The sequence below is a fragment of the Indicator indicator genome, chromosome 14 (assembly GCF_027791375.1).
Source record: "Indicator indicator isolate 239-I01 chromosome 14, UM_Iind_1.1, whole genome shotgun sequence".
NCBI lineage: Eukaryota > Metazoa > Chordata > Aves > Piciformes > Indicatoridae > Indicator > Indicator indicator.
In genome coordinates, this window is record NC_072023.1 from 11193749 (window position 1) to 11207557 (window position 13809).

At 41.9% G+C, this 13809-nt stretch overlaps 1 protein-coding gene across 3 annotated transcripts in view; it reads right to left on the bottom strand.

The window, feature by feature from the left end:
* The window catches only part of ABTB3 (ankyrin repeat and BTB domain containing 3), a 174736-nt gene that overhangs the window by 68131 nt on the left and 92796 nt on the right, over positions 1–13809 (bottom strand). The window contains exons 5-6 of one of the 3 annotated variants that reach the window (XM_054386587.1): positions 11754–11768; positions 5801–5864 (exon numbers count right to left, since the gene is read on the bottom strand). In XM_054386587.1, the coding sequence (XP_054242562.1) occupies positions 5801–5864; positions 11754–11768 (79 nt within the window). Of the gene's footprint in view, positions 1–5800; positions 5951–11753; positions 11769–13809 lie in introns of all 3 variants that reach the window. The other 2 variants (XM_054386586.1, XM_054386585.1) reach the window with 2 other exon arrangements.

The window sequence follows — 13809 nt, forward strand, 5'->3', positions numbered from 1 at the left end:
GACTGGTATTTTTGAATTACCCTCATTTCCACTGATAAATAAATGTATTGCTTTATGGTTTATGATAGTGGGTATCTCAGGAGAAAGTGAAGAAAAGTCAGGGGTCTATGGGCTATTAAACAACCCACAACCCTTCTCGCACACAGACAACCAATGGAGGCCCAGGTCCATCACTCAGAGGAGGCTGCAAGGGCAATGGAGCAGTTGCAATCAGCTAGTAGTTAATGGAAGCAAAAAACTACATAACATTTAGGCACTGCATTAATCTGTCTTGTCTTCTCTATAGGGAGAAGGGACACCTCAACAACTTCTCTTTGTAGCTTTTTTTACACATGGAGTGGATGACGTGTGGATTGCAGCAAGGAGGAGCTGCAAACCAAGAGGTTTAAAAAGTGGTGGGAGAGCAAAGGATGTAGAGATCTTGTACAATAATCCAGTGGGGGGCCATTAAAATATAGGAAAAGTTATCACCACACCTGGAGCCTGCCCACCCAGGCTGCCAAATCCTACACTGAAGGGAGCACTGCTATCTGTATTGCAGGTTTCAGCTAGTACCTCTTCTTAGCTCAGCACTGTGCTGTGTGAACCAAACCATTCACAGGGAGTAAGCTTTGGACTTTCTCTACAGTGCTGCTTAGTCTGGGAAAAATATCTCACAAATAGGGCTTTGTTCTGGCAGCAAATAAGCAGAGCACGTACAACAACCCTCCTTCAGATGCCACCCTTTCAGCAAGCACCTTTACCCTGGCATTTCCTTCTGCACCTAGGTTTAACCTCTTATCTATAGGACATGAATGAATTTGTATGACTTCTGCTATGCTCCTTCCTGTTGGTTGCAAAGGATTGAGACGAGATGAAAAGGCAAGGGAGGAGATGCTGACTTTCATTATCTCCTCAGCTGGCACTGTGAGAAGAAATGAAAAACAGTATTGGTATGTGCAATCATATTCCTGCTTACACTTGAACAGTAACTCTTCCTTTCATCCCTGAAAGTGTGCAATGATACCTCCTCACATCTACTTGCAGGTTGTTCTTTTGGAAAGATATACATTCAGCACTGCAGAAGCAAAGGAAGGATGATGGGGAAGGATGGTATTTTTACAATGTGAAAAAGGAAAACCTTGCTGAGACCTGAGCGGTGGCATGGCAGAAGCAGTGGCCTGAACATCACAAGTGGGAGCTGCTCTAAGTTAAACACCATTTAAAGGCTAAAAAGCTCTGAGATCAGCAGCGTTATGTCATTTCTTGCAGTAGTTAACACCACTGGTCACAGTGGTGAGATTTGACATCTCTAGACTCAAAGCAAGCCCCAAGGAGTTTTCTGCTTTAGCCTGAAGGCATGTGTGAAGACAGAGTTTGGATGTCATCCTAAGACAATGTCCCTCTCCCTCTGTCTTTGGCTTGAGAGACACAACCATTCTGCAATGCTACACACCTCAGAATGGGGTGGCTGTCCCAGTTCAGCCATAGAGTATCACCTTGTGGTCCTCTCACCAAGGTAGGGAGGAAGAAATATTTCATGGTGCCATGACTGGCACCCAGTACACCCTAAAGCTCTGCTTTTCCTCATCACCACCTACATGCATGTGCAAGAGAAAAGAGGATCCTCCTTAATTCAGCAAAATATAAGCAACTTCCAGTTGCAAGCCTCATTCCTTCTGCACCTGGTCCCCATGCCAGCAGCTGTATTTTTAGATGGATGATGAATAGGTGTGTTGGAGTATTAAGCAGATAAACATAAATATTTGTGGATTGCAAACATGCATATAAAGAAGTTAGGGAAAATATTCAAAGGTCAAAATGCAGTATTATCATGGGATCTTTCAACAGCCAATGCTCTCCATAGTATTCCTCTCTTCTTCTATTCAGCCTGCTTGTTTTTCCCTGTCTGAAGGGGAAGGAAATAAAACACAAGAACTAGAAAACTAGAATAATTCCTAAAATTTTCTGAAAAAATAAAAAAACAAACCACAGATCTATTTCCCTTCTCCTCTATAGCTGGTCTGGTAATAACAGAAAACTTTAGGAACAGTTTGGGGGAAAAATTTAAAAAACAATCATGTGAAATATTTTCTCTAAGACTCAACAGTGAAATATTGTCAGGCTACTGTTTAAAATCCTATTATTTTTGCCATGCTTCAGTTCTTCCCAATGTTCTCTATACAATAAGCATTCAAAATGAAATTACATTATTTTAAAACACACAGTAGCAGGCAATTACAATTTCTGAATACTAAATGCCAATATAACATGGGCCAGATTTATTATTGTACCTTAACTCTGTACCATGTTCATTATATTTTAATGAATAAGGTTTCACATTAATTTTTCAAGCCTCTTCCTTGGAATTGTGCATTAGCCTGTAATTGCACTGCAGAATTAGGCCTCTATTTACATTCCTCTTCTGAGTCCTGGAGGATAAATCCTCCCTTGATTTTTTTTCTAAGTCAGCAACATCACCTCTCCTTCTGGTTTTCAGCAGAGCGCCCCAGGGCTAGTGGTGCTACCTTGCCCTGCCACTGCCAGGCTGGGCAGTGCCACCTCAGTGACAACCAGTGCCCACTGCCTGCTAAGCCTGGGAGATGAGAGAGGAACCATCAGGCAAGCAGGGTTTGGGAGGGAACAGAGCAGCATCTGCGAGTCTGGTTGCACCTGCCCAGTCGAGAGGACCCCTCAATGGCAGCCTTGATTGATTGACCTCCTCCTCTGCAGCATTCAGAGTGCTTCCCTTCCTCTATGATCATGTCCACCATCCTACCTCTCCTCAATTTCCTCTCTCCTCTGGCATTCCTCAGGGAGATGCAGCTCACCTAAACAATCTTTTCTAATATGCCAGCAGCATACAGGAAAAGCCAAAGGAAGCAGGCAAATGAGGGCCATCAAGCATAGGGCAAGATGAGGGTACCACAAGATGCAAGGCTTTTCACCTTGTGAATGTGGTTTCCACCTAGGACAGACTGTGAAGAAACTAAGAAGATTTGCACTCATCTACAGGTGCTGGGCAGTAAACAGGCCCTGTTTGCCAGCTGTTGTCTTCCAGGGGACAGATTGGATTTCTGGGTCTCAAATCCTCCAGCAGCTTGGCAGCTGGCCATGCCACTGCATGCAAGAATTCTGGGCAGAACCAAGAGCAGGGGAAACCGTTCCTTGTTAATTCCAGTTATTCTGCCTACTTCCAATACTTTAATTATTGATGTCGATAAAGCACATGAGATCTCATTCAATTAGAATTGCTTTTTTCCTCCTCTTTTTTTTTTTCCTCTCAGAGATAAAATTAAAATGCTTTATGGCAAGACCACTCTTTGCACTTGTTTTTTGTGCTCTTTTGAAGAGAACAGAAACGAAGTCCTGGCTCCAGGGACATTGCAAGCCAGTGGGACATTGTGAACACATGCCTGAGGACTGCTCACTGTTGGTCCCGCAGGCCACTCACTCCTGATTGCTGTCTCCTCTTCCTCCTTTTTTTTAAGTACTATCCTCTTAACTCCCCCTTGTCCAGAGAGTCTCCCCTAACATCTTTATTCCCTACAAGAGCAGGACTATATGCCTTTTGTGTACCTAACCCTTCCCTCAAGTCCCACTTTCCCCAAGCCAGAGCTTGCCATATCCTCTTTCCTCTCTACACCACCACTTCTAATGCTCTTGATTCCCCTCACACCATCAGGGCAATAATAAATCCTCCTTTACCTACTCCCTCCCTACCTCTGGATCCCCAGGTGTTCCCCACTGGCTTCTCCCTGCTCAGTGTTTCTGCCCCACACTCTGGTCTCCCAGCCCCACTCTGTATCAGAGGCTTTATTCTAATCTCTGGGTCACAGACCTCTCCAATGTCAGAGATACAGGCACTGAAAAAAGTGCAAACTCCCTTGCACTCCCCATCTCTCCATTTTCCTTCCACTTCATGATTTTCCCAAAACTTCACAGGCTTTTGCCCAACAGCATGCTGCACCTCCCTCCAAGTGTCACAGCTCAGTTTTGAACTCTGCACCAAAGCAAAGATTTCTACTTAGCACCAAGCCTTGCAAGCATTGCCAGCTACCAATCCTCCTACCTCTTCCTCCCCCAACATGCATCTGCTTGCAGCAGCTAGGGAGGTACGCTTGACAGTTGTCCAGGGGCCTTTCTGGAGAGCTACCAGTGTGCTGGAAGTGCCAACCTCTCTGACAGCTGCTTCAAACTCCCACTGATGTGCTCTTTTCTTCAATTTGGCCACCCTGAAGAATGTTTTGCAGTCAACAGATACACAGAAAGCAAACTCTACCAACCAAGCATTTGCATCTAAGCTAGGACTACTTAGAGATGACAGATTTCTGGCAATTAAATTTACAAAGGGATGGAGGGGTGTAATTAAGGACTCTGTCTTTTTTGGGTTGTGCATGGAGGTGCAAAAAACTTCAGAATGAAAAAAAAAAAAAATCCAGTCCTGGTATATCCACAGATTACTTATTTATTACAACACAACCATATGTACTTTAAGAAAGGGAGCTGTATCATGCATAATTTAACTGGCATACAGACAGTACTGTTGTTGTGTTTCATGTGCATGAAATAAATAAGCATAAATTACTTAATTTGAATAACACCAAACACCTGATTCCAGAGACAGAGCAACACTTCACGCTAAGGCATGTAAGTGCTCTTGGCTTGTTGACATTTCACCAGAATGGTAAAAAATTAGCAGTCTGAAAACAGAAATTCATACTCTGGCTTGTAGACAAATATCCATGGGTGCATCCACAGGGCTCATGAAGAGCAGGTAAACTGAGCCCAGGTGATACGATGGAGCTACAGGAGACTCCTTTTGCTACAGAAAATGCCACAAAAATGAACATGAGATACCTGTAGATGTTCTTTATGATTAGTAACAGTAACCTAGGCAGCCTAGATCTTCACAGATTTGATTCTTTGCAATTTCTCCCCAAGATTTCATAACAGATCTCAGGAAAAAAGAAAAAAAACTATTTCTGACAGACCCCAGGAAAAACAAAATTAGGAAAAAAAAAATCAACAACTTTTTTTGTCTGACTGTTTCCATTTTCCCACTCATAGCTTCATATCCCAAACACTACCCTAAATGCGTGATTGGAAGCCTTTTTTTTTTTTTTTTTAAAAAAAAAAGCCAGTTTTGGTAACTTTACATGACATGAAGATTCACATGGCATCTGCATCCTACAGTTTATTTGTGCTGAAACCAAAGCTTTCAGATTCTGATAGATACCACAGATCCACACATTTATCAAAAAGTGTTTTGATCAATTGTAAATAATTTATCTTCCAGACACAAACTCCTCATATGCAGGTCTGAGTTATAATTCTTCCTTCTGCTGCAACTGGACAAGAAAAGGCAGGGTGAAGGACCATCTGTAACAGTGGTTGAACTAGCTCTGCTGTAAATTTGACAGTATTTCATTTACTGCAACCTTCAGTTTTTTGCCTGCCCACCTCAAAAGAAGCATCCCAATGAAATGAGACAGGACACCAATACCACAGACATTTGCAAGCCTGGCCAGATTGTGAGATGCTCTCAAATGCAACATAGGGAAAACGAAATAAAGCACCTTTCACATTTAGGGCTGAGAGCAGTGTATGCAAATAATTCATAGGTCTTGCTATGAGACTGCATGAGACCTCATTCCTATGGTTTCAGCTTTCCAACATAAGCATGGCTAGATCTGACTCAGTGTTTGCTTCAAAACTTCACATGCCCTCTCATCTTCCCTTTGCACCACCAGGCAGTGCAAGCAGCTTTGCATTACTCTGAGGAAAGAAACCAAAACATTGTCAACAGCCTTGTACTTACTGAGTTCAGCAATGCTCCCCACGCGCGTAGCAAGTAAAGACTGCTCGATGGTCCTCAGCTCTGACTGGCTGAACATCTGCACTTCCCCAGGCTTGTTTGACCTTTGCTGTTCTTTGTGAAGGTTCAAGCTGTCTGGCAGGCAGAGAACACCTAGAGTGGATAAAAAGAAAGGAGAAGTCCAATATAATTTCAGCCAGTAGAGAGGACTTTACTGCCACCACCACATTGTTTCATGGACATTCCAATGCGAAGCCTGTACGTACAGAGCTCAGAGACAATATCTGCAACTCAATGTCACAGCTGACTCAGGCTCTCAGAAGTGGCCCTCATTAGCTCTTCTGAAGAGCCTCAAGTCCCAGAGGATGCCACCTAGAGATAATTCTTAGGGAAAAATCTAGAGAACTGCCCAAGGATGAGGTCAAGAGGGTTCCAAAGATGCCTCCTAGGAACTACTCCAAACCCATACAAATTTATTAGAAATGGTATCTCAGAAACAGAATTCTAAAAGACTGGCTTTAAGTTATACATGAGACATAGAATTCCTGTAACAGGAATTCCAACAACAACTGTCAAAATCACAGACAGTGCCAAGATGCTCACAGAAACATTGACAGTCTTATTGAGCTGCTTTTGTGAATACAGCTCTCAACATTTGAACTGCTTGGGCTTCAAAAGCTCATCATGTAGAAGCCCTTACAGCAGTGAAGTTTTATGGGACACAACATAAGTAAAGCTGCATAATTTAAACACACATTCATTCAGGCACAAAAGTCACTTTCTGCCATGACATGTAACCCCCTGGCACAGATAGAGGGCACATACTTATTAATCAAAATCACTGTCAGACAAAAAAAATCCCCAGAATTTATTTACAAGAGCAAATGCTGCATTATCATCCTGAGGCTATTAATAAGATGCATGGAAGTCTAGCTTGGAAAGCAAGCTCTTCTCCCATCCCACAGCACCACCTTCCCAATTCTGATGAAAGTTACACAGGTGGGGACCCTCTGCAAGCAGAGCAATTATATCTCTTCATGATGACTGAATTTCATCTTATCTCCAGTTGTGTGACAGGCAACAATTGCCTTTGGAAATAAGCCAGAGCAGAAAATGTACTTTTTTCCATAAGTTTTTACTGTTTGTTCCTGGAGAAAAATTCAGCCCTTATGGGCCAAGCATACTTTACAAAATACTAAGGAAAAGGTACACGTTTAATGTTTATCCTTCAGAGGAAGAACTTACATAGTTTCCCAGCTCAGTAAATATAAAACATCTAACTCTACTGATCAGTAATTCTACCAAGAGGTGTAACATTGGAGATGCCTGGCAGAATAGCCACCTTAATTCATGCTTATTTTGGTCATGAAACAGCCCACAAATGTCACTGCATTGGAGCATTATAAGATCAGGTAACATGTCTGAGAGAGGATGTTTTTCAGCCATCTCGGAAGCTCCACCAAACTGCTTTGGATTCCCTCCTCACATCTATCTCCTTCCTGCAAACAGATTAGTCCAAAAGCTGTACAAACCTAAAAACATCCATCCTGGGAGGAGAAAGATGACACAGGTTCAGTGAGCACACACCAAAAGAAAAAAAAAAAAAAAGGAATGGATATACACTGGGAAAAGCAGGATCAACGGTCTTGTGCACCATAGCAAGAAGACAGCAACCTAAACCAGGATCACACTTCACATGCAGTAATGACACCAGAACAAACCCCATAAAAGCCTGTTTGAATGCTAGAGAGGCAGGAGCAGCCTTACTCTCAGCCCTGGCTCAGGTCCTGGGGTTCTAACAACCACAGTGAAGCCATATGCACGTGTCGAAGTTCATGAGAGAGGAACAAGAGTCACAAGAAATACCCTGGAGAGAAAGACCAGGACATCTGACACAGCAACAGGGAGGAAAGAATGAAAAGCAGAGGTAAAGGATAAAAAATGACAAGAGCTAATCAAACAAACTCTCCAAATTCTCCTGCCATCCCTCAGTGGCTGACTCGTATAAACACTTGGTGCACTGATCAACATTCATATTCTGGGGATGTACAGAGCTTCAGAAGCACAACACCTGCATTTAAAGTGCAGGCTTGCTGGCATATTTCAGTAAGTATTCTCTCTTGGAAATCTTTCTAATTTATTTAGATTATTCTTTATAATTTTAATGGATAGAAATTAAAGCAAAATTGGAAGAGTCTTCCCTGCAGAAAACAGATGTGTAATTGATCTAACACTCAAAGAGATTGCTAAAAACAAGAAATAGAGCATACACAGCTTTATGGGATCTTGAAAAAAATAATATCCAACAAAAAAATATTTTTGAGTGAAAACACACCTTAAGTGTGGAAAAAAAACCCTGGTTTAAGATATCTTTACAAATAAGAGTCAAACTGCTTAAAATCATAATATGTACTGGACGTATTTCTCCAAGTGATTAAAGCAGAGGGATATAGACATTTTACCCTCTACTTTGTCTATGACTCTGTTTCCACAGCCAGGCCTCATCCCTCCCAACAGCCCTGATGATTAATTACCCTGTTCTTCAGCGAGGGGAGCGTATTCTTAGAATGAAAAGTGCAAATGAAATGCAAAATGTGCCATTGTTCAAAACCATAGCAAATTACAGCGTATCCCATGCCAAAGGGTTTTACTTGGGTTGGAGATTAGTAAAGGCATGCAATAGCCAAACATCTGATACTTACATGCCAGCTTCAAAACTATAATGGACTGCAGTGGGTGACCAGTGGCGTGACAGAAGATTTGTTTGCTGAACCATATCTGGTTTTTGCCAGTAGGGAGGAGAAAGCGAATTGTAAGTTTTGGCCATGCAACTCTGCCAGATTTCTAGCTTCAACAGTTATCCCCAAAAATTATTTTTAAAAGAGTTAATAAAATGCTTTTCAGAAGAAAAATCCTCTCTCTTTTTATCAGAGTTATTTACATTGGTAAAGCACAAACTGACTGATAGAAGACTATGGCAAGCAATTGCTGCCCAGCAAGATGAGAGCATGCCAAATCAAGGGAGGAGGAAAAAGGCAAAACCTTTGTCATTATGAATATCTTTTTATAGAAAGAGAAACATTTACAGAGCTACCACCTGCTTTCACTGATGTGGCTACAGTTCAACTTCCTTATTTTAATTCTCTGCTGTTTGGTATTATCCACTTGCTTTTTCATCTGTAGCTTCAGCCATCCTGTGTTGTACTTGGTGAGGGTCTCAAGTTTCCAAAGACCTGAAAACCAGATTTTTTTTTCCCCCCCTTGCTTTTCTGCCTGTTGCTGCTGATACTAATTATCATTTCACACCAAATATTTCTGTGCAGTATCTTCAGAAAAACAGAAGAGGCTGTCTTTTCTCTCTGCCAGCACATTCAGTGTCCTTTCTTTCTGCAGTATACCCAACCCTGTGTGTTTCTTTGCCCATTATTTTTTCCCTCTTCTTCCCTCCAGTTCACTAGAGTGGAAACTGAGCAGTCAGTCATTGTCTGATGAATATGGGGCCAGACTGACTTGATATGCCCCTGGCTGCTCTGTGCCACACAGCAATGTACAACAGCCATACATTGCATCTATGCTGCTGTGAACCACTGGAGCACAGAAACAACCAAAGCACTGAAGTGTATTTGGATTTTGTCACCTCTTTCAATGCTTCTCCTCATCTGTACCCTCCTTGGGACAGGGATCTGTCTAGGACTTGTCTACAAGAAGACACCTCCAGAATGGGCCATACCCAAAACTACTTTATTCATTTTGCCCTTGACCTCAGCATACTCAGCAGTTTGTAGGTGAAAGACTGAAGAGAAATGCAGAGAACGTATTTTAAAATCAGTAGGATAAAAAGATTAAAAACCAAACCAAAACAACAACACACCACCACACAATTACAAGTCCCAAAAGCTCCTGCTCCCAAATCTCTAGAGAAAAAGCATCATAGCTAAAATACAATATACAATGAACACACTTCACATTTTTTCTGCCCTCTGGGCTCAGCTGAAACACAAGCCAGAGTTCAATCCCCAAGGACTGTAAAATGCCAAACTAAAGAAGTATTGCACAAAATGAAGACTGGAGATGCCCAAATTTATACAAGACACAAGTTATTTTAAACCTTGATGCAAACTCATCCAAAGCCAGGGGTAAAACTGTTAACCCTGTTCTGGTTTTGACTGTGCATGTTTCCACCTCTTGGGCTTGGTTGATGCACCACTGTCCAAGGCAAGGCAGATTTTGGCACAAATATACACACATTCCTGCACACTCACTTCAGAGCTTGCCACAGAGCTGCCTGTGCTGTCCATGTTGCATGAAGAAAAATGTGCATGCATCACAGAAACATCCCAAACTCAGTACACAGCAGCAGCCCCAGCAGAACTTCTCTCTGCTCCGCAGTGCCTCCCTAGCAAACAGCCTGAAGGACCTGATAGCTCAGAGCAACCCCAACACCAGATGCAGTAGTGGTTGTGTGACCTCTTCAGCTTTCAGAGCAGGAGAAATACACAGTTTGTAGCCCAAATCTCACCTAAATACAGTGGAATCATCAAAAAAATAAAAGGTCCCGCCACTCCTCCTCTCTTCAGACAGGTATCTGCACCTATTTATACACCAGCTGTTGCAAAACACTCAATTCTTGAAGTGCTGGCATTCACAGTGCCCACACTCCTGGATGGCGAGTCAGATTTCACTTCTTCACTTTCTCTCAGGCATAGAAGGCTGATGGCTTTCCATGGACCATGTACTGCTCTTGGCACTGCACAGCTATCTGCACTGTGCAAAGGGCAAAGCATCAAAAGATAAGCAATATTTATATACCACCATGAGTGACTACCCAACATGGAAAGCAACACATCTGCCTGTCTGTTTGTTTGGGGCAAATCTGTGTTGAATCCTCAAATATTCCACAATTTGGTTCCAAACTAGCTTTGCCACCTGAAGCAGCAAGTTCTAAGGTCCATCTCAGGAGAAAGACAGTAAAAAGAGACAGAACTTGAATTTGTGGTTCCAGTTCTGCAAATCTAAAGTTACTACTCTAACCACCTTCTCATCTGTCGTAAACATGCTTCACTACCATACCTCTCCTATATTTGAAGCTTTTATCTGTAGTACAAGGAGTTTGAAGACATTTAATCAAGGTATTCCTTGAGCATACAGCAAATTTACCAAGACCAAATAATACCCCACTTATCCTGGAATCCAATTTTTTATATATCCATATAGACAGTGACAGAGTCCATGGCAAGCAAGGGGAAGCCTGCACTGTCTACATTCATGGGTTTGCAAAACCTAATGCCATCCATGTTTCAAACTTTTTCCCTCCTCCCTCTCCCTTAGTATTAAAATCCCATGGTCCAAACCAAAACAAATTTCCAATTACATTAAATTAATAAAAATGCCCACTGGACAACGATCCATGCTGAGGCATCTAACAGAAACCCAACACAAATGTGTTTTGACTAAAAACATTTAAGTACTGTAAAGACTACAAAGGGTTTTTTTCCACATTTCACCATTCATTCCTTTGTAAACCATGCCAGATTGCTTTATATATGTTAATGTAGAGTCTGGACAGACTCACAAAGGCTTTGCTGCTCTCTTATTTCTCTGTAATTAAATGCTCCTACTTTCGAAATAAAATAATTCAAAGCCTCTTTGACCTCCTTCTTTATCTATTGCATCTTAAGCAAATGTGCATTTCTGGAAAACAGCTTATACTCCCACTGCAAGTATTAGCTGGATCCTACTATAGAAATTAACTGTGCAGGACTGAAATCAGGCAAATTGCTGTAAAAATATGAGCCTGAAAATGGAAGTTAACCCTCAACAGGTCCCAAGACATACTGTTGCATGTTACATTACTCAAGTAAATGATGATCTTCCCTAGAAGGACTATGCTTAAGAGTAGAAAATCCACTCAATTGTCATAATGTTTGATTTTTTAATTTTTTTTAAACACAGGAACATGTGAATAGAAGTTCTTTTGGAGTCTGGTCCCCAGCGAAGTTCAAGAGCTCACAAAACATCCAATAAAAACAAAATATTTCCCTTCCTTCCACAAGTTCATGTACCAAAATATTTCCCAGCACCAGAGAGCATTCTTGAGATCTAAAACACGAAGGCCTACAGGGAAGAAATAAAATGAAAAAAGCACTGAAAGGTGCATTTGCAATAGCAAAACACTTCATTAGGTGCAATCCCCACGTGGTTGGTACACCAACAAGAACTCTCTTCACCACACATTTTGCAGTTAAGGCAACTGTGAATATGTAAAAACGACTCACTGTCCAGGTGCAAAGCAGACCTTGAAGCACAGTGTGGGAATAACAGCACCATTAGCTCAGCATCATGACACCAATGCAGAGGAGCTGGTGAACACGAAGTGACACAAGCCACCAAGTAGAAGTTCAAACTTGGAAAGAAACACTACATGCTCTGTTGTTTGAAGCAACCTGTCAGTCAAGGCAGATGGAAAACACCTCAGTTTCTCCTTACAGAAATGAGGTCATGAGAAAAACCTTGAAGTTAACCATAGAATAATTTCAGTTAGAAGAGACCTTTAAGATCATCAAGTCCAATCATGATCTAATTCTACCACGTCTGGTGCTAAACCTTGTCCCTCGGCAACGCATATAAGAGTCTTCTAAACACCTCCAGGAATGGTGGTTCAACTGCCTCCCTTGGGAGCCTATGTCAGTGTTTGAGAATCCTTTTTGTGAAAAAGCTTCTTCTATTATGCAATCTAAACCTCCCCTGGTGCAGCTTGAGGCCGTTTCTCTTCTCCTATCTGGGAGAAGAGAACACTTACCTCATTACCACCTCCTTTCAGGTAGGTAGTTGTAGGAAACGATGAGGTCTCCCTCATATAAATATTTCCTCTTAGCTTAGTGTCATCTGCAAACTTACTGAGGGTGCAATCACTTCATCCAGATCACTGATAAAAGCTATGAAACAGAACTGGCCCCAGTAACAAGCCCTGGGAAACACCACTAGTGTCCGGCCTCCCACAGATTTATCTCCATCCGTTTTACCACTCTTGGCGTGCAGCTATCCAGCCAGTTTTTCACCCAGTGAAGCATCCACATATCCAAGGTGTAGGTAGCCATTCTCCAGGAGGATGTAGTGGGAGACAGTGTCAAATGCTTTACGAAAGTCCAGGTAAACAACATCCATAGTCTTTCCTGCTAAGCAAGTAATCCTATCAGCCAGCTTTCAGTGAACAGAAGTTCACTGGAACGCATTCAAGGCAAGGAGTGTGAAGTGTCTTCTCTCCACACATTCCAGGCCAGTTAAATAACAGGGAGTGGCTTTGCATGGGGAGAAATGGAAAGTGCTTGGGAAAGCTGGGTGGTGATATAAAGTTTCCAGAATGGAAATCTTAAGAGTAGCCAGAGAAGCCCAAATGAGGACGGGTTGCACAGGCACAAGAATCAAATGCAAGAGACTAAAGAGACAACGCTACATTTTCTGTCCTTAGCTGATGCTACCCAAAGACATTACTAAGCATTACCAGCATTACACTTAGCCTTGAGACACTGGTGTTAAGCAAGTACAGTAATATTCATGTCCAATTTACTGATGACGTGAAAGTGATGTATTAGAGAGCTTGCTAAGTAATTCAAGGTGAAATAGAAACTACTGTCAGAGAAACCCAGGAAAAGAGCATAAGGCCTCTAGTTGTGCAGTTTAACCACAACAGATTATCCTTTCTCTTCTGGGAAGAAGAAAAAAAAAAAAAAAAAGAAAAAAAAAGAAAAAGAAAAAATCAATAGACCAGCAAATGAACAATGCTTAAAAATGAAATAACTGAGAGCCTACCAAAATCTGTCCAAAATGATCAACAGCAGCTATCCCTGATGAAATGACAAATAGAACTTATACAAACTCTGCAGATCCTGGATTCTCATCAGCAGGACCTTCACTTTCAGAACAAGTGCAAAGAACAATCCTCTGAGCTCCCAAGGGCAACTTCTTTTATTTCATCTGGCCAAGTTCAGAGGATTTGTCTGAACAGTTCTGTC